We start from the raw sequence: 24302 nt of genomic DNA, 5'->3' as shown, positions 1-24302 counted from the left end.
AGGGGCAGGGAGGGTGAGTGCTGCACTTGCACTCAGCTCTCTGGACGCCCTGAGCTAGCCCCTCCGCTCCTGGTATTTGAACATAGGGTAGTATCTGGGCCCCAGTGGCAGGGAGCAGAGCCCTCACTGAGTGCCTTGTGTGAAGAATGGGGCTTTCTGGACTTTCTTTGGTTTCAGTGGCTGAGTCATGGCAGCAGGTGCAGAGAGCCAGCCTCTGCCCCCTATGTGCCCACTACTTTCCCACTAAATGACTCAAGAGCTGGGGGGGGCGGTGGGGGACAATAGGGATTACGTCACACACATTTTTAGGAACCATACAAAGGCTGAGATCAAAGGTGAAGGAAGACCCCACCAAGGTGAAGATGACACTTGGGCAATGTACAATGTTGGGCTCCACAGCCAGCAAAGTTTTTACCAGCTGCCACAAGCAGTGGGGACAGTGTCAGGCTGAGACAGGCTTGAACACTCCTCATGGCTTTTTTGTTTGTTTGTTTGTTTGTTTTGAGACAGGGTTTCTCTGTATAGCCCTGGCTGTCCTGGAACTCACTCTGTAGACCAGGCTGGCCTCGAACTCAGAAATCCGCCTGCCTCTGCCTCCCAAGTGCTGGGATTAAAGGAATGTGCCACCACCATCCGGCTCCGCATGGCTTTTAAAAGTACCATCCTTCCTTTATCTACCTCTTCACTCTAACCCAATGCCATTCCTTACCAAAAAACAAAAAACAAGTAGTATTACTTTTTGTGCGTATGTTTGTGTGTGTTGTAGGTGCACAGAGACCTGGAAGACCCCTTAGTTTCTCTGGAATTGGGAACACCGATTCTCTGAAAGAATAGCAAGCATTCTTTTTTTTTTTTTTTTTTTCCCGAGACAGGGTTTCTCTGTGTAGCTCTGGCTGTCCTGGAACTCACTCTGTAGACCAGGCTGGGCCTCAAACTCAGAAATCCACCTGCCTCTGCCTCCCAGGCGCTAGGATTAAAGGTGTGCACTGCTACCACCACCCAGCAAGAATAGCAAGCACTCGTGCTCGCTTCGGCAGCACATATACTAAAATTGGAACCATACAGAGAAGATTAGCATGGCCCCTGCGCAAGGATGACACGCAAATTCGTGAAGCGTTCCATATTAAAAAAAAAAAAAAAGAATAGCAAGCACTCTTAGCTGAGCCATCTCTCTAGTCCCCACAGTGTCATTGCTACTCCTTGTCACGACTGTCCTTGTCCCCAGTCCAGGCCCTCCCTGACTCTGCTTGTTCAGTTCTTTTAGTTTCTTCCTTATCAAGATGCCATTCCTTACAACTTCTGGCTCTCAGGCCACTATTATTGGCCTCTTGTAACTTCTAATGGTCTGAGGACTAGGAACACATCCTGAATTGTTTCTAAAACAAGGTGTAGAGGGCTAGGAGCACAGTTTGGCGGAGCTTTGTTGTGAGACCCTCATACTTCAGTGAGATCCCTGCAGCCTACATATTCCCGAGTCGGACCATCAACCCTGGGCAGGGTTTTCGTTTTCATTGTATTTCTGACGTTCAAGATCTCGACTAAGAGGAGAGGGTCTTCTGACTCCAAACAGCTTGAGCTAGAATTCTGACACTGGCAGGCTCTGACCCTACCAGCTCATGGGTCACTATCCCTGACTCAACTGATCTACTCACTGCCCAGGAAGGAGCCTGTCAGGCCCATGTCCGGGATCCTCACCGAACTTCAGTATACTTTTATCCACTGTACTTTCGCAAGGCCCACCCAAGTTCTGTGGCTCCTCTTGTCAAGTGACTGCCCTCTGTGCCCATTTGCACTTTGAACAGACCCCTCTTCTTGGGCTTGGAGCTCCTCTACTTGCCTGCTCCCCACATATCCAGCAGTGCAGTGGATAGCACCCCAGAAGGCATGCCAACGGACGTTCACCCCTTGTCTCTCATCTCCCAAGGGGAACAAGGGCAAAGGCGCCCGGCAGTCCCCTGGCAGAGCCTACAGAGCCATCAAAGCTCTGAGCTTTGGATTTTCCAGATGTGACGTGAATCATGACACTAGAATCAAAAGGGACGAACCACTCACAATTCCAGACGCCCCGCTAAAGGCTTCATAAGTGGAAGGCATAATTTTATTATCATTACAGAAAAATCAGTGGGAGAAAAACTCCCAAACTGGTTCTTGTGTTATAATACTTGTTTTATAAAGTCTCCTTAGGTATGTATGTATGTATTTCCTGGGCAGGAAGAGGACCCAAAAGAGCTGCAGCTGCGGCCCTTGGACTAGCATCCTCTTCCTGACCCCGCACATGCCCCTCAGCAGGGGCCGCACCATAGAGAAGCCAGCTCTATGAAGCCATGGTGCTGCCCTGCAAAGAGATGAGTGGGAGCCCTTGTGTTTCTGGCTCCTGTCTGTCTGGTCACCTCCCAAAAGAGGCTTGGGAGAAAAGAGTGGCACATCCATATGCAGGTGGACAGGCCCAGGACATTCAGGACTTCTTTGGGTCCAACAATGTTTTGGGATGGGGGTCTCCACAGGGAAGAACCAGAACTGGGGGTCTTTGGACCACCCAGGGCATAGGGCAGAGAGGTGGGGATGGCTTACGCCATCACCCAACCCCCAAACCCTGCAAGGACAATAAATAAATAAATACTGTATAACTGTGTAGTCCCCTAGCCCAGCTTGCTTCCTCACAGGGGGGCCCTGGCATGATCAACCTCGAGCTGATATTCTCCCAGAAACAGGCTTGCTACTCTAGAGATCGGTAGGGGGCCTGCCCTACTCAGCAGAGTGAGAAACCAGGGCTGGGAGAATAGACACAGTTCAAGTAGCTAGGGCAGGCAAGTGAATGGAGGTCTAAGTCCAGCCTCTGGAGAGAGACAAGGTCCTGCCTGTCTCGCTCTGCTCTGATACATGGCTTACCACAAAGAGCCATACGAGACCTGGAGGCACTGACCCCAAGAGTTGTGTGACAACCCTTCTTCCACCTGCCTTGTTCTTGCTGGCACTCTCTGGTCCAGCTATCACATGCAGGCAGGCACCAGGATGAGTGAAGAAGGAACAGCAGAACCCCAAGTCCAGCTGGGGCCTGTGTCCCCTCCAGGATGTAACTGTGTGAGGCAGAGCAGGGTGCCTGGCCCAGTCAGAGTTGGAAGGGGTACTGTCGGAGGTAGTCGGCCATGCGGCGGGGCAGTGGGAGGCAGTCCACGTCGGCCACCAGACGGTTGATGACTAGCCGACAGAGATGTTGTAAGCTGCGGGCACTGCTCCTGCGCACAAAGGGCTGCACCAGTTTCAGGTGCACGGCAGTAGCCACGGGAAGAGGCAGCACCGAGTCACCAGGTGCATCTTGCTTAGGCATAGGCGGGGCTGGGGTGGGAGCAGGATCTGGGCTGTCACTGCGGGTGTCAGCCGCACAGGAGGCCACATAGTGCTGCACAAGGCTGACCACATCTGGGAAGGCCAGGATTCGGGGTCTTGACAAGCAGTTGGAGTCCAGTCGGAAGCTAGAATCAGCATACTCGATGCGTACGTTGGTGGGGCCACGGGTGGTTTTGACTGACAGCGTGAACAGGTAGCTGGGGTGGGTGCTGTCTCGAACTAGGAATGTGCCCTCCGGCATCTTCTGTAGGTGCTGCCGGGCCTCGCTGGCTGTAATGGAACCCCAGTACCACCCTAGGCAAGTAGAGAAGAGGACCAGTCAGAGTGGAAGTTACCTAAGGGCACCAACCCGGGGTAGGTCAGGATGAAGTGTCCGGTTACATTTCTCTGGAGATGTGTGCATCTAAACCATCAGTCTTAGGAACAAGACCAGCTTCCCAAATCAGATTCCAAATCCAAAGCGCCAAGCTCTGCCACAGACTTCCCAGGACGAAGCCTGTGTCTCCCCCGAGACTCACCAGATTCCCGAAGGTAGGAGAACGTCTTGGCTATGCACAGCAGATCCCCCTCAGGGTCTAGCACCTTCGGTTCATTCTCTGACTGGACAGGGGTCTCCTCTGCCACCTCCTCTGGGAATGCCCCAGTGGGTAAGGGCTGCATGGCTGGCCCAGGCAGCTCCAGGGACTGGACCCACAGAGGCCGCCGCCCAATTTGCTCCACAGCCAGCAAAGGACAAGATCTAGAGTGGGCAGATAGGCAATAGAGGTCTCACATTTTCTCCACTTTTAGAAAAGTCCTGTGACTGCTTTCTCCAAATATACAGTTTTGTTGTTGTTGTTTTTTAAACAAAAACAAAAACAAAAAACAAACAAAAAAACAACCAACCAAACAAACAAAAAAACCAGGGCCTCACTATGTAGCCCTGGCTGGCCTGGAACTTGTTATATAGACCGGGCTGGCCTCATAGTCACAGAGATCCACCTGCCTCCGTCTCCCAAATGCCACCACACCCAGTTTCTAGATATAGATCTTTCTTATTTTTTGTAGTGCTAGGACTTGAACTCAGAGACTTGCGCATACTAAGCCAGTGTTCTTACCACTGAGCTATATACACCCCACTTTCACAGAACCTATTCTGTTCTAAAACATTCTTTTTGTTTCTTTTTCATTTGTTTGTTTGTTTTTTCGAGACAGTGTTTTTCTGTGTAGCCCTGGCTGTCCTGGAACTCACTCTGTAGCTCAGGCTGGTCTCGAACTCAGAAATCTGCCTGCCTCTGCCTCCCAAGTGCTGAGATTAAAGGCATGCGTCACCACCGCCCGGTTAAAACATTCTTTTCTACTCTCTTATACTTATATACTACTCTCTATATATCTATATACATATTAACCTGCAGCTTGTATCACCAAAATCACAGACCATTCCCCATGAGCACTTCCAACACTCCAAACACAGCAATGGGGAACCTGTCAATCTAAAAGCTGTCTCCCGGCTGAGGTAGCCTGTTAAATGCCACTATATACCTGGTGGAGTCACAGAATGAACTAGGGTGGGGTTCTCAGGGAGACCTCAAGATTACTGTAGACAGCCTAAAGTTACAGGGTAGCTCCCTATCAATAGGGATATCTGTTGGGGGTGGAGGGACCACAGCGCACACTAGCTAGGACTTCAAGACTTAAAACCAGCCAGATTCCCATCCTGGGCTCTGCTCCTCCCAGTTGAGGGAAGGCAGTGTCCTCTAAAGGCACTGATGAATTTCATCTCTCATAAATATGAGCTCCCGCCCAGCAGTGGTGGCACATGCCTTTAATCCCAGCACTTGGAAGGCAGAGACAGGTGGATTTCTGAGTTCGAGGCCAGCTTGGTCTACAGAGTGAGTTCCAGGACAGCCAGGGCTACACAGAGAAGCCCTGTCTCAAAAAACCCTGCCTCGAAAAACCAAAACCAAAACAAAAAAAAGAGTTCCCACCAAAGGGCAGGGTACTCAACCACATTCCAGACTCCACCCTATGGAGTCAGCCCTGCTGTTGTATGATTTTTATGTCCAGTTTGCTCCTCCCTGGGTTGTCATTTCTCCTCCTTCCAGATGATGGCCTATGTGTTCTGAGGGCTTTGGCAATATTAGAGGGCTGGGGTTAGGGTAAATCTTCCTAGTGAAGCCCACCCAGCTGGCGATCCAGGGGGCCCTGCTTCTGGGAAAAAAATAGTTGGTTCTAATTTCTAATAAAATATGTCCCCAGGCCTCAGTTTTATATTTAGTCCCCTGTTGGATCTTAAGACCTCAAAATAATGAAACCCTCCGTTCAGCCCACACTTGCTGGGGAAGGCAACACTGTATCAGGTATTGCCTATAAACAGCTCGTGGTTAGGAGCTGCTAGCAGTCAGCAAGGACAGAAGCCAGGCCTGACAGTGTAAGTAGTGTTTAGAAGGTCATAGTCCTGTGACCACTCAGGAAAGGGGTGACAGGCTCTGCCACCTATAGCTAGCCAAGGGTTTTTCCACACCTGCTCTTGACCCAGCCAGGAGTGCTCTGGAATCCCACTGAGTGAGCTACAGGCAGAATTCTGAGGTAGCCTGCTTGCTAGGGCCCATAGCTTGCTTGATCCAGGCTAGCCAGGCATTCCACAGCCTCTGTGGTAGGTATGACCAGACAAATTAGTTAGGTTCCTTCCATAGATCCCACATAGTAGGCATCTCTGGGGCTAGTATGGTATCTAGGTATAGAATGACTATGCTAATCCCCAAAGGTTGCTGGGAGGGACTAAATATCTAGGGAGGGGTGTGTCTACCACTGTGTCATCACGGTGGGGGGTGAGGACTGGTGTGTTCCAAGAACCTGTGTGTGCATGTCTTGGAGTCTAGCCATGAAGTTCCGCCTAAGGACACATGCCAATGAGATGAGCCAAGCCCAGGGAGGATGGGATGCATGTGTCTGTTAAAGAACTTGCTTCCCTAATCCCCCAACACTGGTCCTGAGGTTCCCAAGGGCCTTCAGTTAAGGCAAAGTCAAAGAGGCTCTGGGGGACCCAGAATAGAGAAGTGAGGGCACCCAAGAAGGAAGGTACAGTGTGTGGGTCTGCTGAAGAGTCCGAAAATTCAGAGAATAAAGGAACGTGGTAGGAAGTACTAGGGAATAGTCTTTCCGACAGCTCCACACACCTCCTCTTCCTGGGACTCACAGCTGCTTAGAGCAAGGGCACTTCAGCCTGGTCCCACCTTCCACTCTTCCTCACTTGGCACCATCCCCATGTCGGTTATAACAATTGCTATTGGATCACAGATCTCCCCGGATTTGTAATACACACACACACACACACACACACACACACACACACACACACACACACACACCTCCTCTCTTGGGTTTTCCTGAATTCCTGACTGACCAGTGTTTGAAGGGGACGCTGAAAGCGAGGGTAAACAGGTGTGCCAAGTCCACTCAGCTGAAGCCAACACTTTGTTTTATCAGAGCCCAACTTTCACCATGGTTCCATATTCCATGTCTCCAGGAAACCTTGGAGAAGGCAGGCTGAAGTCTTTATCACACCAAGACGTCAATCTGAGCTAAGAGAAGGTGTGGAGTGCTCCTAAGGGGTGCTGTCGATTAGGTGCCATGCTGGGGGGAGTCAATGACCTCAGGCTGGCTTCCCAAGAACCGAATCGCTGTCCTGGGACGGAGGAATGAACTTCTGAACACAGAGGGGTCTAAGGGCTGGCTCAAGGTCACCAATAGAGCCGGAAGGCTAGGTAAACTATGGGCTCAAACAGAGTCTAGACTTGTGAGCCCCATCCTGGAGAACCTCTCACAGTTGGCGCTAGTGAGATCTCAGGAATGGGGGCTCCTCCCACCGTTCGCTGGCTCCGTTTTCCTATCTATACTAAATGTGTGTGTGGGGGGGTATCCTAAGCGCACCACTCTAAGTCCTTTAGCACTCCATCACCTCCAGCCGGTCAAGCCCTCCCAAATCCCGCAGCTAACTCGGGGCCTCTGATCTTCTGTACTTCCCACATGGAGCCTGGGTAAGGAAAGAACTCAGCTTACCCCTGTACGCAGAGGACCATGTCCCAGAGACAACGGCAGCTCGAGAGTCGGAGTTCGGCGGGATGGAAGGAGAAAGGAACCAGTGGGTGCCAGGGGTGCGAAGGTCAGGGTCCTCGGGCGCACCGGCGGCGATCAGGGACTGAAAGGCTGTGGTGCGATCAGCTTGGAAGGACAAGGGGGGGACGGGCTGGGCGGGTGGGGCGGGGCCAGGCACCTCCTAATCTTTTGTCCGCTGCGTCCCAGCCCTTCCCGGAAGCCGCATCTTCCTAGAACCGCGGGCTTTGCTGCGGCCCGGAGGGGAACAGGGGTGCAGGCGTCTGGTGCTTTGGACCAAGAAAGGAAACACCTTTGACAGATTTCCAAGAACTTTCCAGGAAAACTGGGCGGGAGCCCCTAGAGTTGACCAATCGCATCGATGGACGTGAGACGAGCAGCTGAACGGACCAACTGAAGTGCATGGACCCTGGACTGACGTGACCGAGTGGGGCGGGACCTAGAGACTAATAGGGAAAAGACTAGGTTGGGGACAAGTTAAGAAGGAATGTGGACGCGAGTCCTGCAACTTGAGACCAGATTGTCTTCCTTCTGCTTCTTTGGGGATGGGTGCGCTTATCTCCCCTTAGAACTACAGCGCGGGGGCAGGATCGGGCCGGTTCTCTTAGGTAGCCGCTCCTAGCTGATCGGACGTTGTATTGGGTCTCGCTTACTGCAGGACACTGTGTGTGAAGGTGGGTAGTATGCTGTGAGATCTGTAGAAAGACTTAGAGAGAGTCATGGAGCGCTTAAGAGGACTGATGAGCTAAGGGACTGATGAACTAAGGAGGTCCACTGTGGTCACCACAGCTAAAAGAGTTCAGGTTACATCTAATCTTTTGCAATCAAATGATCTCATCCCATTTTTGCCTAATCTCTAAGTGGACCGCAAGTTGGGGAAATTACCCTCTTGAGTCGGTAAACAGAGACTGTCACCTCCCAGACAAGTCTATGGCTTGGTGAGGTCCAACCAGATGCTGTGAGAAATCTGAGTTCAAACAAAAGAAGATCAAACAATAGGATCATAGAGGTAAGGGACAGGATATTGCTTCTTGTACAACAGTAAACTTGCTGTTTTATTCTCCATAACTCACCAGGGAGGTTTTTTTGTTTTTGTTTGTCTTTTTTTTTTTTTTTTTTTTTTTTTTTTTTTTTTTTTTGGTGTTTTTGTTTTTAAATAGAATTCAGACTACCTTGAAGCTCAGTATGTAGACCAGGCTTTTAAATAGAATTCAGACTACCGGGCTGGAGAGATGGCTCAGCAGTTAAGAGCACTGACTGCTATTCCAGAGGTCCTGAGTTCAATTCCCAGCACCCACATGGTGGCTCACAACCATCTGTAACGACACAGTGTACGCATATACATAAAATAAATAAATAAGTCTTTAAAAAAGGAATTCAGACTACCTTGGAGCTCAATATGTAGACCAGGCTGGCCCCAGACTTCTCTGAGTACAAGTTTACAATGTGAAGTTACAGGCCAAGTCACCATATCCGGTTTACCATAGCTGTAGGGTCTATGTGAACTCCCTCCAAATCCACGGTTCAGGATATGGGGAGATAAGATCTGGAGAGCCAGTCCACCCACGCCTTCCACACACGTCACGCCACCCACGCTCCTCAGGAAGGGTGGCTATAAGATTTTTGGCAGAGATGACAGGCTTCTGGCAATGTCTAGAATCTGGGTATAGTGTCTGGGCTTTCCCCAGCACAGGCTAGGCTCTGGGTGCCCCACCCAAGATAGAGAGCTGAAGATAAAACCCTGTGAAAGGGAAGGAGTACGTTGGGAAGATAAGAGATTACTCCAAGGGACCCAGTTCTCCGTAGAAGTCTTGGAGGGGAAATTAAGCTTAGTGTAACCCAATCAGGGCTCCCAGAGTACAGCAAGAAGCCAGTTTCTTAGAATATAGGTAGGATGGAGTAGGAGTACCCAGGGATCATGGGATATCTGAATGAATGTTAACTCTTCAATAGAAACTGTCTGTTGCCACTTTGGTATGAAGATATGGAGGATTTCACAGGTGTCATGCAACAGAGCTGTGATTTTCTTTTTTCTTTTTATTTACTTACTCTCCCCCACCCCCACCCCCAGACAGGGTTTCTCTGTGTAGCCTTGGCTGTCCTGGAACTCACTCTGTAGATCAGGCTGGCCTCGAACTCACAGAGATCTGCCTGACTCTGCCTCCGAGTGCTGGGATTAAAGATGTGTGCCACCATTGCCCAATGTGATTTCCTTTTTTAAATTGTGTGTGGTGTGTGTGTGTGTGTGTGTGTGTGTGGTATGTGAGTGTGTGTGCACTTTCATGTGTTTGTAGTCACAGTACTCACATGGAATCAGAGGATAACCTGAGGGAATTGAGGGAATCACTTCTCCCAGTCCACTCTGTGGGCCCCAGGTCCCAAAGTCAGGTTGTCAGGCTTAGTGGCAAACACCTTGATCTGTTTATCTCTTTCACTGGACCACAGAGCTGTGCTTTTTGAACTTGGATCTTTATGATGCTACATTTCAAGTACTCTACCTCCAAACTATGTCCCTTTCACTGTGCCTACTGGACACTTACCATGTGCTAGACACTCAGCAAATCCTAGTGTCACTTTGCAGTCACAGCTACCACAGATAATGCTGTCTTGAATATGAGACAATTAAGACACAGCTTACAGTGTGCCGTGGATCTTACAGCTAGCATGTAGAGGGTTGTAGCCAAGGCCCTCCGTCATTCCACATACTTCCTGCAAACTCTTCGGCATCCTTGTCTGTCTCACTCTAGTCTGTATCAGAACACCTGGGTATCCCCTTGAAAGCATCTCCTACAGAGGTCAGGGATTAGGACGCTGTGTATAAACCAGTGTGTGTGTGTGTGTGTGTGTGTGTGTGTGTGTGTGTGTGTGTATGCGGGGGTGGGGGGGTGGTTCTCCAGTAGTCTTTTGTGAATTTAACAGTGTTAGGCATCCCACCTACGTGCCTGGAATGGTGATGTGTCCTGTTCTGCCCAAATTGCCTGTCAGCTTGCTTCATTCAAATTTTGTGGATGCCTTTGACCATTTCCTAATTACCAGTTCTAGTTCCTGACTACACCCCTTGAATGGAACCCTCCCTGACTGCTGGACTCACACTGCCACCCAGTGGCAGTCCTTCCTAAGACCTTACTAGCCAACTATCCAGAGAGTTCTCCCTAGTGCATCCCATCTCAGGCACTGCATGAACTCCTGTTGCTGCGGGACACTCCTGCCCTTCCCTTCCCAGAACAAATCACAAGACTGGCCACAAGAATCCACAGCAATATCGCCTCAGTGTATGGTTTCTATTCTTTCACTATGAGCAAGTTCCTCTTTCATGAAAAGGCAGTTGTGGGGAGCAGGGATTCCCCTAGACTAGCACTTTACTGGTTGCTCTATTTGGTCATCGTAAGCTACTTCAAAGGCTTCAGTCCCTTGAACACCCAGCTGTTACTGTTACTGTTATGAAGGGCCAAGTGCCAGAGTCTGTTGTCATGAACCCAACCTGCCCAAACCCAGCATTCTGTGTTCTGAATCTTTACAACAGTGTGAAGGGGACATGATTCCAGGTAGTTGCTACAGCTTAAGCTACTACATATTCTGATTTTCCTGGATCAAATGAACAGCTGGAAAAAGCTCTGTTTATGATTGGTATGGGAACTATGTGTGTTTGTATAATCAAAGATTTACAATTTTATTGTACACACACACACACACACACACACACACACACACACACGCATGCCATAGTATAAATAGAGGTTAGAGAGTGACTTTGTGGAGTCTTTTCTTTCTTTCTTCCTTTGTTTCTTTGTTTGTTTCTTTCTTTGTTTTTTTGTTTTTTTGTTTTTTTGTTTTTTTGTTTTTTTGAGACAGGGTTTCTCAGTGTAGCCCTGGCTGTCCTGGAACTCACTCTGTAGACCAGGCTGGCCTCGATCTCAGAAATCCACCTGCCTCTACCTTCCAAGTGCTGGGATTAAAGGCTTGCGCCACCACTGCTTGGCTGCATGCCACTATGTCTTGTGAGCACCCAGGGGAAGTTACACCCAATCTCCACTTCTACAGAGACCTAGAAGGGGTTGAGAAGGAGGAACAGGCTGTTGCTGAGAAGGCTGTGACCAAGGACGAATCCCAGGGTGAGTGCACCGCACCGGTGCCTGAGTTCACTGCTGCTCAGCCTGAGGCAGCCCACTGGTCTGAGGGTGCACAGGTACCACCCGTCCAGCAGTTCCCTAGACAAGACTGGAACGGGCAGCCAGCCACTGAGGATTGGTCAGCAGCTCCCACAGCAAAGGCCACTGAGTGGGGTAAAGACAACATTGAGTGGTTCTGAGCTGCTCTGCAGAACACCTGGGCAAAGAGGGTTTCAGGAAAATAAAGTTCCTTAAAAGCTGTAAATCGATTAATTAATTAAACAATAAAACCTAGAAACACAATTATAAAAATTTTAGGGTAATTAAAATCTAAGTCTGTTTTAAATGTTATTTTATTTGATCTTTAATTATGCATATGTGTTTGAGTAGGGGTGTCTGTACACAAGTGTGGATGCTCAAGGAGGCCAGAGGTGTGTAGGCTCCTTTAGAGCTGACACTACAGGTGGTTGTAACCCACCTGATGTGGGGAGTGGGAATGGAACTTGGGTCCTTTGGAAAAAACACTATGTGCTCTTAACAGCTGAACCACGTATGTATGTATGTGTGTATGTATGTATGTATGTATGTATGTATGTATGTATCAGGGCACACTCGATCCAGACCCAGCCTCTACTCTCAATTACCTAACTTTCCGTTCCTTGTGGAACCATGCTCATAGAGAATGAGACCTCGCTAGCCTTGGGCTCACCAGCTTTAAGCTGGTTGAGTACCTGCCCCAGCCCACTGGAAGCAACACTTCCAGATTGCATGCCTTCCTTCAATCTATTAGATCTCGGGTCTGATTATTAGGAGGAACTATGACCACTATCTGCCTGCCCCTGCCTCCCAAGTGCTGGGACTAAAGGCATGTGCCACTACTGCCTGGCTTGGGGCTTGTTTTACTTGTGTTTTCAGTGTATGTCTAAAGGGATGGTCATATCTTCCTTCCTCTGTCTCTGTGAGATGTTCAGGTAGAGCATTTCCTGGTCGTAGGAAGTACTTCCTAGTGACCAGCTGAGGCTCTTATCTGGGGATCTCTGCTTCACTGATTGTTGCTAGCTTGAAGGTTGCCTGGAGAAGACAGATCCTTACCAATTTTGAAGGAGACCCAGGAATAGTTGCCATTCCAAGTTCCTGCTGGCCTCTGACAGTTGTAGAGCACAGTCCGGGCATCTTTGAGTGTGTTGTGGTGGAAGGTGGGGCAGAGGTCCTGGTGGCTGCAGTTCTGAATATGGTCGATAGATGACAGCAGAGACCGGCTCAGAGGGTTTGTCTGTGGAGCCGCTGGCTCTGAAAAATCTGAGACTTGTGGGAAAGCTAGCTCAAAATATCTATGATAGGATAAGATGGGCTAAGAAATGGAGGTCTAAGCACAGAAGGGGAAAATTTAAAGCTAACAGAGAGTCTTTCTCTGGGATGGAAGAAAGGGATTTTAATGTTAAGTTAATATTGATTGATTGATTGATTGATTTTTCAAGACAGGGTTTCCCTATGTAGCAGTTCTGGCTGTCCTGGAACTCTTTGTAGATCAGGCTAGCCTCGAAGTCACTGAAATCTGCCTTCCTCTGCTTTCAGAGCGCTGGGATTAAAGGCATGCACCACTATGCTCGGCTAATTTCATTTTTTTAAACATAGGTTCAAGATGTAGCCTAGGTTAGCCTCACAATCCTCCTGCCTGTCTTCCTCGTGCTGCAATTTCAGGTGTTCATCACCATGGCCAGAGACTTGAACTAGAACCTAAAGCTCAAATCATTATAAGGCGAAAAGCTGATACAGCTGACAAAGTGGGACATCAAGATTTCTGATTCAAGAGTGTCCCAGGTGTGTTCAACTTTAGGGCTGCGGGCATAAGCGTTTCAGGAGAACATGAATGTGGCCCAACATATTCGTAGTGACAAGTGAATTGCAAAGTCAAAAGGTTGGTTAGAAAGTGTATAGAAAGGAAAGCTGGCCAGTGTTAGACAGATGCCCTAAACCACCAGGAAAGGAAGACTGGCGAATTAAACAACAACGTGCCAATTCCCAGGGCAGGCGGACAAAAAATTCAGAGGTTGAATTCTGAAGCACTTAGCTACCTATTAAGTTGGAAGTCTAAAACGCTCCCTGGCGGCAAGCAAAAAGAACACTTCACTCAAGAGCCCTCCAGAGAAACAAAACGTCTTGCCTTGTAACTTTTCTTGATCACGGATAAAAACCGGAGGAGGCTGGTACAACAGTTGAAGGAGTTCCTACCGGTGTCCCAGGACGCTGCGAAAGTTACAGCCAATTTGAGGCCACGCCCCATTTTGTCCCGACTCAGGGGCGGAGCCTGCCAGGGGCTGTGCCCTGGCCTGCCCAGCCGGGACTAGCCTGGCTCTTTAAGGTTGACCTAGCGGGGCCCCAAGTCCCGATGACGCGCAGATAAGGGGGTGGGGGTCACGTGGGACGAGGGCGGCGAAACTCTGGGTCCAGGGCTCCCCTTGGCAGCGGACTCCTGGGATCGCTGCCCCTCCCGTCTAGGGCTTTGCTACCCAAGTGCGCCTTCGCCTGGTACGCCTTTCCTGGGCCCCTGTATGTCGGGCTCTCAAGACCTGGCTGCTCCACAGCGCCGGACTCCTTCCTAACTCGACACGTGCCTGGGCTGAGGGATCACCTCCCCCTGCTGCACGTAGGTACTCTCAGGCAGTTTCCAGCTTGTCTTGGGCCAGCAGCCCAGTCGATCTAGTTCTGGAGAAACCAAAGCTAGGGTGTGTCCTAAAAAGTCCCGGTGGGGAGTGACTCTTTCCCTTTCCTTCAGGTGCCTCTGGACGCGCCAGGCTGGGGCTACCTCCGAGCGCCCCGCGGGGGCCATGGATGGCGAGACAGCAGGGGAGAAGGGGAGTCTTATGCCCCCGCCAGGTGCGCTCGGTGGGCCCGCCTTGGCCGGTGCTCCGGCCCCAGGTGTGCGACGGGAACCCAAGAAGTACGCGGTGACTGATGACTACCAGTTGTCCAAGCAAGTGCTGGGTCTGGGTGTGAACGGCAAGGTGCTGGAGTGCTACCATCGGCGCTCTGGGCAGAAGTGTGCCTTGAAGGTTAGTAACCCGTCTCTCTGAGGGCTGGGGTGACCTGGAGGGTCCAACAGCAGAAACAACAGCAGATGTATCTATGTCGGGGTCTCTATTAAGCATCTACACTCAGCATCATGTTTTATTTTTATACTCTTCCTCTAGCGTCAGACTCCTAGTCCTCTCAGCCTCACGCATGCGGAAACCGGCTAACACGGGCTGACCTACCTAAGCTCAGGGTGTGTCCCAAAGAACAAGGGGAGGAGTCGGTGTGAGTAGAGCTGTTGTACCCGGAAGGCAAGAGGGAGTGGCTGTGCGCTCTGGTTCTGGCTTGGGTTTTGTATTTAGGCCCAAAGGATGCTTACTCTTAGCTATCCCCTGCAAATAGCTCCTGCTATGGGGATGGGTCTAAGTTTCCCTCTACTTGAGGGCTGAGCTTCCAAAGGCTCAGAGTGGGGTTGCTTCCTCCTCATGGCCCCGGCCCGTTGAGGTGGGACTATGAAACCTCTTAGTGTGCCCTTGATGAGTTGGTGGCCCCTTGTAGGAAAGGGCAAGCTTCGATCCTAGGCTGACCCACCCTGGACAGACTATGGGGAACCACGTAGCACATCATACTCAAGGTTCCCTAGAGGCCTGGCACATGGATGTAGGTGGTATGGGGGAGTGGCTTGGAGTAGTTGACCTCACTAGCTGAATCTGGTTCCAGCCCAAGAACCCCTACTCCTACCCGTGTCCTCACCCCACCCTTATCCCAGTACTCCAGAATCCCTTGAGCTTTTGTCACTGGGAACCAAACTCAGCTGGAGGTAGTGCCATTGGCACCTGCATGGGACATGGTGGTGGAGAGTGAGTGACTCCTGGAAGCTAGTGAAGTCCTGTTTCGCAGGAGCCAGGGTGTAGAGTCCTATAGCTGTGTCTGTAATCTCTACCTCGTGTTCGTGCCAGCTCTGTGACCTTGGGTGATACCCGACTTTGTTCAGGGAGAGAACGGGAGTTGATGTGAACTCAAAATGAGATAAAACACGCCGAGGACTTGATACAGGCCTGGAATTAGGCCTAGAGAGGCCTCAGCACTTTTCTTCAGGCACAGGATCCCTAAGAATTTGACTGAGGACCTGAGCCCTGTTCTTTGTCTTTCTCTGGTGTTTCAGGCTGAAAGCAGAGCAGGTAGTCTCCCAAACCGGACCCTAGAGGGGATCACGAAGGTGGGTCAAGGGCAGGGTAAGGACTGACCTGAGGGCTGGGCCCTAGGTTCTTTACTCATTAACCAAACAGTAGAATAGAGCTTTGGGGTTCCAGGCAGGGGTCTTTCTGAGTCCTTCAGTGAGAAGGTGGCTTTTCTAGTGGCAGATAGGTATGAGCAGATGACAAATGAGCGTTATCTTCTCCCTTAGCACCAGTCATCCTTCTGCTTGAACTAAGAGGCAGCCTGGGAGAGGGCAAGTGGCTGGTTTGAGGCTTTGACCCTCACCCTCTGGGGTTCAGATATTGTGAGCAAGGTCGGGACAGGTGAGAGCCAGTAGTCTGTAGCCCCGGCCATCCCAGCTTTGAGCGGGGCTGGGCCTTCACCTCCCCCGTAGATAAACTGGCTGACTAATGACTGGAGAAGCTTGTGGCTGCAGCAGCTCCCACTGTGGCTCTTCCTACTTTAAGGCCCCACCTTCTCCTTGTCCCGGTCTGGGAACAATGGCAGTTCTGAAGTAGTTTCACCCCTGTACCTCTTAAGAGTATGGATCAGCAAGGCTTGAAGGCTCTAGGATCTGGCCCTAAATTGACCCTCAAGGGAGACAGAGATTAGATATGGCTCTCACTCTAATTCTTTCAGATATTGGCTCCTATCCTCCAGAAGGGGCCAACTCAACCTCTGGCTGTGTATGTATTCTTTCCTTGGCTTGGCTTTGGGGAAGGAACTGGCTCCTTCTCATTGAACACTTCCTGTCCTCTGCCCAGGAGAGCAGGGATGGACGGGAGGCCTCAACACAGTGACGGCCCAGGGCCCAGGGAGCTCAGCCAGCCCCTGAGCGGGTCCTAACCCTCGCCTCAGCTGCTCTAGCTCAGCCTTGGAGGTCACAGGCTCTGCCTTCCTAGATCCGAAGCTCTGGTAATTAGGCTGGCTCTGCTTGATCTTGTAGCCTGACCTCATCCAGGCCATTGCTTTTTCATGCCCATCTTATGGGGCTTTGTTGCCCAAGAGGTTAGATAGTACCCAGCAGGAAGCCTAAATGCAGCAACATCCGTGAAACAGGAAGACTGTGGTCATTGTCCCTGTAGCTACTGCCATTCAGTGGGGCCCTAAAGGAGCAGGCCTGCCTGTCCCCTTCCCCTCTCGCTCAGCCTCTGACCACTGCTCATTCCGGTTGGGTCTCATTCACAGCAAGACCTCTCTCCCCAGGCCTACTTCTGTGGCCACCGGAGCTTTCTCTTTTGCTCTACCATTAGAGCTGGAAGGTGGGGTGTCTCAGGGAGAGTATGGGGGCATGCAGGCTTCATACTCCTCCTGCTGACATCCCGCGCTCCTTCCTAGGCCTAACCGATCGAATGTACATGTGACTAGGGCACTAGGTGCCTTCAAGTAAAAACATGGAAGGCCCTGGGGAGACCTTGGAGGAGTACACATGGGAGGAGAGGTAGGGTCCTTTATTCTGCTCCCGCTGCTACACAACAGGGCTAGGGACCCTTCCCCTCCCTGTTCTGGGCTCCCAGTGCTTCCCCTTCTCTTCTTGGTTAAAGGGGATGGGATAGCTGGTGGGGGGCGGGCTATCTTCCAGATGGGATCTCTATAGTGAGCGGCCTACTCCCAGTCTCACAATTAGGGAATGACTGGGCTGCCTCATCCTGAGCAGCTCTCTTCCCATTGGTGCTGATGGCTGAGGTAGGCGAGGCTACTCTGGATGTGCTGTGTAGGACCATGGCAAAGTCGTCTCGCAGCACATGCCACAGAAGATCTATTTTTAATTTAATTTAATTTTTTAAGATCTATTTACTATTATATATAAGTACATTGTAGCTGTCTTCAGACAGCACCAGAAGAAGGCGTCCGATCTCATTACAGATGGCTATGAGCCACCATGTGGTTGCTGAGATTTGAACTCAGGATCTTCAGAAAAGCAGTCGGTGCTCTTACCCGCTGAGCCATCTCGCCAGCCTGGATCTATTCCCCCTGATAGATTGGAAACGACACCCTTGAGACCAGGAGAGCTTAGTTAGTGTCACCAGGGTCTTAGATTTGATTTATATTCTCTGAGCCTCTGAGTATGGCATACAAGGCTTTGGCAGTTCGGTCCTTTGATCTTTGCTTCTATAGGTGGCTGACTTGTAATTCTTCTGTAATGATGCCATTCCCACCTATGGAGGCTGCCACCTCTTCCAGGAAGCTGTCCCGAGTTTGTGATTTTTGGTGCAACAGAATCTTCTTTGCCCCTAAAGCTATACTGTTATTGACTCAAAGCTCCCTTGGAGCATCCAGATCCAGGGCTTGGCATATAGTAGTGGCTCATAAATGCTTATTGACATAACCAAGCTCAGCCCTTCAGAGTTTTTGGAAGGAGTTTTTCCAGTCTCTAATAACCACAGGGAAGGCTGTTTCCCAGCCTAGAGGCCTGGAACTTCACAAAGGAATCCAGCAGCTTCACTTTTCCAGATAGAGGTACTGGGGAGGTCTGCAGAGGAAGGAAGTGTCCTTCTGTAAGGTCCTTCCTATCACCTCTCTGTCACTGGGCCACACCTGTGAGCAGAGAGGCTCTCTCCACTCAGAGTGGCAGGGAGAAGCTGAATGCAGTCAAAGGCTGAGGGGAGTGTGTGTGTGTGTGTGTGTGTGTGTGTGTGTGAGAGAGAGAGAGAGAGAGGAGAGGGGGTGAGAGATGGGGGAAGGGAGAGGGAGAGGTCACCCCACCCTCGAGCTCCATGGCAGAGGTCGCCTGTTGTGGCTGGTGCTGTAGAGCTGGATTTGAGGCTAGGTGGGGCTGCCAGGCAGGGCAGGCTTTCTCTCACTTGGCAGCCACCCCCCACCTACCATTTCCATACCATTCAGATCAGCTCCTCCTCCTGGTTACTTCCTCAATAGGTCAGAAACCCATAGATGGGCCAGTGGCCCTGCACAACAGAGTCCCTGGAAAGGCAAGGGGTCCACTGCCCAAAGATTCTCAACCTTTAGAAGGAAAAAAGTATCTGAGAAGCCTGGGGGAGGTTCCTGAACTGGCTGCACCCTCCAGTTTGGTTGCACAGGTTTCGGAAGAGCGTCAGACCTGCAAAGTGTAAAAGGTTTAGGTCGGGCTTGAGTGTCCTGAGACTGTTATACCAAGGGCTTCGCAAAAATTTTTTTTTCCCACTTTGCTGGAGAAAGTTTTACATGACTCTGGGTCTATAGATATATAAAATAGGTATACTACCCATACATTTGCTGATAGTAAATCGGAAGACATTTATTTTAAAATAAATCTTTATCATAGCTACAATATGACTAGTTATCGCCGGGCAGTGGTAGTGCATGCCTTTAATCCTAGCTCTTGGGAGGCTGAGGCAAGTGAATCTCTTTGAGTTCTAGGCCAGCCAGGGATGCACTGTGAGAGTCTGCCTCTTACAAAGAGTGGGCTGGCCAGTTAGCCAAGCACTCACGAGTGAGTACTGGCTGAAGTGGCAGAGTTCAGTTCCTAGCACCTGCATGGTGGTTCACAACTGTCTATAACTCCAGTTCTAAGGTATCCGATGCCTTCCTCTGGGCTCTGTGGGCATCACACACACAAACATACACACATACGCACACACACAAACATACACACAAACATACACACACAAACACACACACACACACACATACACACACGCACGCACACGCACATGCACACGGGGTGCACATACATGCATGCAAGTAAAACACATAAGAAAAGAAGAGAAACAGAAGAAGTATATTTAAGGCCTTTTCAGAGATTGTTAGAAATTCTGTCCTAATCTCAAGCCAAAATCTATTTTAATGATTTTTTTTTTTTTAAGAAAAATGTAACTCAAGTCGACTGCTCAAACAGCAATTTTAAAAGTCAAATATTCTAACAATGTGATCCAAAGACATAATCATGTAATACATGCTGAGGAGTGAAGGTAGAGAAATATTAAAGGTCTTGTTTTCTGTAATTAGACCATCATGTTTCAGTAAGAGCAGACAAGTTCGTAAACATGGATTTTTTTTTTTTAAAGCCACTGCCATTCATAATATACAATTGTGATGACTCTCAACTGAGGTGGTTTCAGGCAGGCAGCTTCTTCGTGGCCTGGCAGGATGGCACTCACATGACAGAGTGCAAGTGTTGTGTGTTCAGAACCAAGGGTTCAGGGGACGAACAGGAGCAGCACTGGCCACACCACAGCAGATACCTTGGATCCATTATGTGTTTGGTTTTGAAATGTTTGGTGGTTTTATATTCAGGAACCTTTTATTGTTGCCCAAGTTTTGACATCTCCCACTTTCAGCTAGGCAACCCCGTACAGGGTCTAGCCCACTGTTTAAGAAGCTATGCTTTATATCGTGCTCTGTTGAAAAGTGAGCTGCCGGTCTGGAGAGATGGCTGAGTGGTTAAGAGCACTGAATGTTCTTCCAGAGGTCATAAGTTCAAATCCTAGCTACCACATGGTGGCTTGCAACCATCAGTAATGAGATCCGATGCCCTCTTAGGGTGCATCTGGAGACAGCTACAGTGTATTTATAATAAATAAATAAATAAATAAATAAATAAATAAATGCTTAAAAAAAAAAAAAGAAAGAAAAGTGGTCTGCCAACATACCTTTGAGATCCCCTCTGCTCTGCTGGTCTTCCAGAATCTTCTCCCCACGATCCCCAGTGTCCTCTAGGAGCTAATGCCAGCATCCCTTGGTATTGTAAACTGAACAGTGTTTTTAAAAAATATTTATTCATTTGTGTGTATATACATACAGCCTGTTTATACATACAGGCTGTGGCATGCACACACCCAAGTGTGTGGCATGCACACCCTGTATATGGAAGTCAGAGGTCAATATGTAGGAGCCAGTTCTCTCCTACTTTCATGTGGAGTCAGGATTGAAGTCAGATTGTCAGTGTGGTGGCTTACCCGCTAAGCCATCTTGACAGCCCTGGTTATGTAGATTTTTTAAAGTATATCTATTTTATTTAAGAAACCATGTGTTGCTAGGCAGTGGTGGCACATGCCTTTAATCCCAGCACTCAGGAGGTAGAGGCAGGCAGATCTCTGTGAGTTTGAGGCTAACCTGGTCTACAGAGCGAGTTCCAGGAAATAAAGAGAAACCTTGTCTCAACAAACAAACAAACAAACAAACAAACCCCTATGTATATCTATCTGTATGTGGGTAAGTGCCTGTGAGTGCCAATACCCTCAGAGCCCAGAAGAGGGCGTCAGATCCCCCGGGGCTGAAGTTACAGGCAGTGGTGAGTTGGGTTTGCTGGGAAGTAAACTCAAGTCCTCTGGAAAAGCAGTAAGTGCTCTAACCACTGGACCATCTCTCTAGTCCCTGGGCCTGCAGATTCTAACATGCCCATGAATAGCTGGCAGTTTTCTAGAGAAGTCTGTCTGGCAGGCCCTGTCTCCAGGGTACAGCATGCATGGTTTTAATGAGTTCTTATCATTTTCCTTTTATGAATGAGGACATTTAGGTTCAGAGAGACCATAGGCTTGCCTGGAGTACATATCTAGTAGATGGTAGGGCTTGGGTAAAGCCTAAGAAATTTGATGCCAGCCTTGGCACAGCTCCTACGTAAGTCTTTGAAGAAAGGGAAAGTCTCCGAGACCTGGCTCTAGAAGGATGCTGACTTTGGCCTCTACAATTTTATTGGGAATCTTTTTTTTTTTTTCTTGTTTTTTTCGAGACAGGGTTTCTCTGTATAGGCCTGGCTGTCCTGGAACTCACTCTGTAGACCAGGCTGCCCTCGAACTTAGAAATCTGCCTGCCTCTGCCTCCCAAGTGCTGGGATTAAAGGCGTGCGCCACCACCGCCTGGTTATTGGGAATCTTTGCCGTCCCTGTTGAGCCCTGTGAATTCTCAGATGTGATTCGATGAGGTCAGTATACAGAGGTTATGACCAATGTGGGGCTACTCCGGCTGTATAAAGCTTGTGTCAGGCCTCATGAAACTGAGCCCAGGGTACCACAGGTACAAAGTCTGGCTGCTGAGTGGGCAAGAATTGTCTACAGTGGGAAGCAGAGGTGTGGTGGTTTGAGTGTGCTTGGCCCTGGGAGCAACACTATTAGGAGGTGTGTAGTCTTGTTGGAGGAAGTGTCTAAGTGTCACTTTTGGGGTGAGCTTTGAGACCCTTCTCCTAGCTGCCTGGAAGTCAGCCTTCTGTTTGCCTTCAGAATAAGATGTAGAACTCTCAGTTCCCTCAGTGCCATGCCTGCCTGGACACTGCCATGTTTCCCGCCATGATGATAATGAACTGAACCTCTGAACCTATAAGCCAGCCCCAATTAAATGTTGTTCTTTATAAGAGTTGCCTTGGTCATAGTGTCTCTTCCACAGCAATGGAAACCCTTACTGAGACAAGGGGGTGCGTGGGTGGGGGCTTTCTGGAACGTGTTGCCCTCTTTAATCCAGACCTCTGGTCTGAGAAGGAAGTACAGTGACAGAGAATGGTCTAGCGAGTGTGACAATACGTCTGGTTTAGATTCTTAGCACTTGCTGTGGGGTACCACTTCCTCACTTCAGATCAGATCCTGGCAGGATGTGGCTGGTTTCAGTGGGGCCAGTGTCACAGGCTTGGGAAACAGGGGAGGGACTAAGGGGTATTGGGGAGGGGGATAACTGGTGAAGCATCATGGCTGGGAGTGCAAAAGAGATGTCTGGGTCAGGGTCTGGTCTCCAGGACAACAGGTGTCTCTTTAGCTTTGAATTTGGGGTAGTAGTTTTCCTCTCTGCGTTATCACGGAAACTGGAAAACCCCGGCTGACTCTGGTTCTTCACCCTCCTGTGCCCCGAGCCTTGTGGCTGTTGGGTGGCATGTGCCGGCCATTGCGCAAGAGGTAAGGTAAGTTATCTCTGGTCGAACCTGGGTTTGTGTGTAAGTCAGAGAGCAGGATTCAGTCTTGGTGGCTGTATCCATCTTTGCATTTTTAAGGAGACAGCAAAGACACGCTCTCAGAAGGTGGGGGCTCTCCTTGGGTGGTTCTGGAACAACTTTTTGGTGGTGTGTTATTGACCCATAGAAGGACACTAAGGAGTTCCCTCGCCTCTAGAGGAACCAGCCCTCCTTGGGTGGAGAAAATGGTTTGCCGGAAGCTGGGGCTGCCTAGCTCCTCCCCACCCTCTTACTCTTTTGGAACTAAGTAGATTAGATTGCTGGGTTTCAATTGTGATAGAAACCCTGCTATGTGGGAACCTCGGAGGCTTTTCCTTGAGCAGGAATGCAGGGCACCTGCTTTGGGAACCAGGACCTCTGAAAGCCTTTTTCAGCGCAGGACAGACAGAAGTGCTAAGAGGATTATTTGCTTTCAGTGCATGGTTGGGGTTAAACGTTGCCACGTTCTTCAGACCAGGCACCGTTTCTTGGCCTTTGCCCCTCCCATTTCCCCTTTCCCACCTATTCCTCCTGCTGTGGTTCACCCTTCTTCTCTCAGGCCTTGCCCGCTGGGACAGGCTCCCTCTGCTGCAGTCCACAGACTGAGGGCTGGCTGAGGGCAGGGTAGGACAGGCGCTATGGATTCCTTCTAGTCAGCCTACAGCTTCCCCGTTCTCAGGGGAGGGGAGGGGTAGGACAAGAGCAAAGAGCATCTGGCAGTACCCATGTCACTCCCAAGGTCCCCTCCTGCTGTCAACTCTGACCAGGTGCTGGCAGAATAGTTGGGAGTCAGGCGCACTTGGGCTGTAACTTGAGGCGTCCCTGTGGAGAGTGGGAAGCCAACTTTAGCTGCGGCCTCTCCTTATTGGACCTCTTTATGGCCCAATGGTCTGAGATTGTAGCTTGGACAGCAGTTAGCAGTTAGGCACATTATGACTCCTAAGGTTACCCGGCCAAAGCCAGGCACGGAAAGGGCTGGGGTCCTACCAGAGCCTCAAAGCTAGCAGAGGAGCCTAGGAGAGATGGGGTGGACTCTCCCGGATGTGAGATGCAACCAGATTCTGTTTCTGTGGGGTGAAGTAGAATCTGAGCTGCCCCTACACTATCTGGCACCATCCCCAAGACTTTTTAGACCGTATTTAATTACTCCAGCAATCTCAGAGGCTATTTCCAGACTCTGAGTGGCCAGGGCCTGATCGGCCACACCCATTGCTCCATTCCCAAGGGGTTCAACCTCCACAGAGGACCCAGAACTTGTTTAACAGGTTTCCCCAACATGAACAGCCCATCTTCTCAAGATGGGTCTCCTTGGTCTCTGGTGGGCAGTTAGCCAGGAGCTGGATGAGAGCACCACTTGCTGTCTGAGAATGGTCACCACTCCTCTGTCCTGGCTGTAGCCACAGAGGTTCAGAGAGGCAGAGTAACTCACTCATGTTCACAGAGCAGGGTTGTGTCCAAAGCTGGGCTGGAGCCCAGGCTTGGCAGGTGGCCAGTTCCTGGCTCTCTGCCATCTCTCCCTGTGTGCCACAATCGGCCCATCTGTAAAATGAGGGGCTGGGTGCTTTGCTTGGCAAAAGGTCTTCCTTCTGACTGGGGCACTCTGGGTGGGCAGGGATCATGAGCAGTGCCAGGGAAGTGGGCAGGAGGGAGCCCTACTCTCTGTTGGGGTTGCCCTTGCAAGCAGT

General features: G+C 50.1%; 2 protein-coding genes and 1 non-coding gene across 5 annotated transcripts in view; 2 read left to right on the top strand and 1 right to left on the bottom strand.

Annotated features, from left to right (window-relative positions):
- The first annotated feature begins 1021 nt into the window (after positions 1-1021).
- LOC116074006 lies at positions 1022-1128 on the top strand. Its single transcript, XR_004111998.1, has one exon. It is a non-coding gene; the product is annotated as a U6 spliceosomal RNA (small nuclear RNA).
- Positions 1129-2076: 948 nt separating this feature from the next.
- Positions 2077-7798, bottom strand: Cish (cytokine inducible SH2 containing protein). 2 transcript variants are annotated; one of them, XM_031345097.1, is made up of 3 exons: positions 7390-7769; positions 3867-4087; positions 2077-3642 (listed from the first exon to the last, which is right to left on the bottom strand). In XM_031345097.1, exons 1-3 carry the CDS (start codon positions 7407-7409, stop codon positions 3110-3112), a joined length of 774 nt encoding a protein of 257 aa, XP_031200957.1. In that variant the 5' UTR covers positions 7410-7769; the 3' UTR covers positions 2077-3109. The 2 variants fall into 2 exon arrangements, with proteins under 2 accessions (XP_031200957.1, XP_031200958.1); XM_031345098.1 differs by lacking the exon at positions 3867-4087 and having other exon boundaries at positions 7390-7798.
- Positions 7799-13946: 6148 nt separating this feature from the next.
- Mapkapk3 (MAPK activated protein kinase 3) overlaps positions 13947-24302 on the top strand; it is a 35600-nt gene continuing 25244 nt past the window's right edge. Inside the window, exons 1-2 of one of the 2 annotated variants that reach the window (XM_031344698.1) lie at positions 13947-14081; positions 14329-14605. In XM_031344698.1, the coding sequence (XP_031200558.1) occupies positions 14381-14605 (225 nt within the window). In that variant the 5' untranslated portion in view covers positions 13947-14081; positions 14329-14380. Of the gene's footprint in view, positions 14200-14328; positions 14606-24302 lie in introns of both variants that reach the window. The other variant, XM_031344697.1, reaches the window with a different exon arrangement.

The sequence above is a fragment of the Mastomys coucha genome, unplaced genomic scaffold, assembly GCF_008632895.1.
Source record: "Mastomys coucha isolate ucsf_1 unplaced genomic scaffold, UCSF_Mcou_1 pScaffold23, whole genome shotgun sequence".
Classification (NCBI taxonomy): Eukaryota; Metazoa; Chordata; class Mammalia; order Rodentia; family Muridae; genus Mastomys; species Mastomys coucha.
The sequence above is the reverse complement of the archived record's forward strand: the minus strand, read 5'-3'. Positions and strand labels throughout refer to the sequence as shown.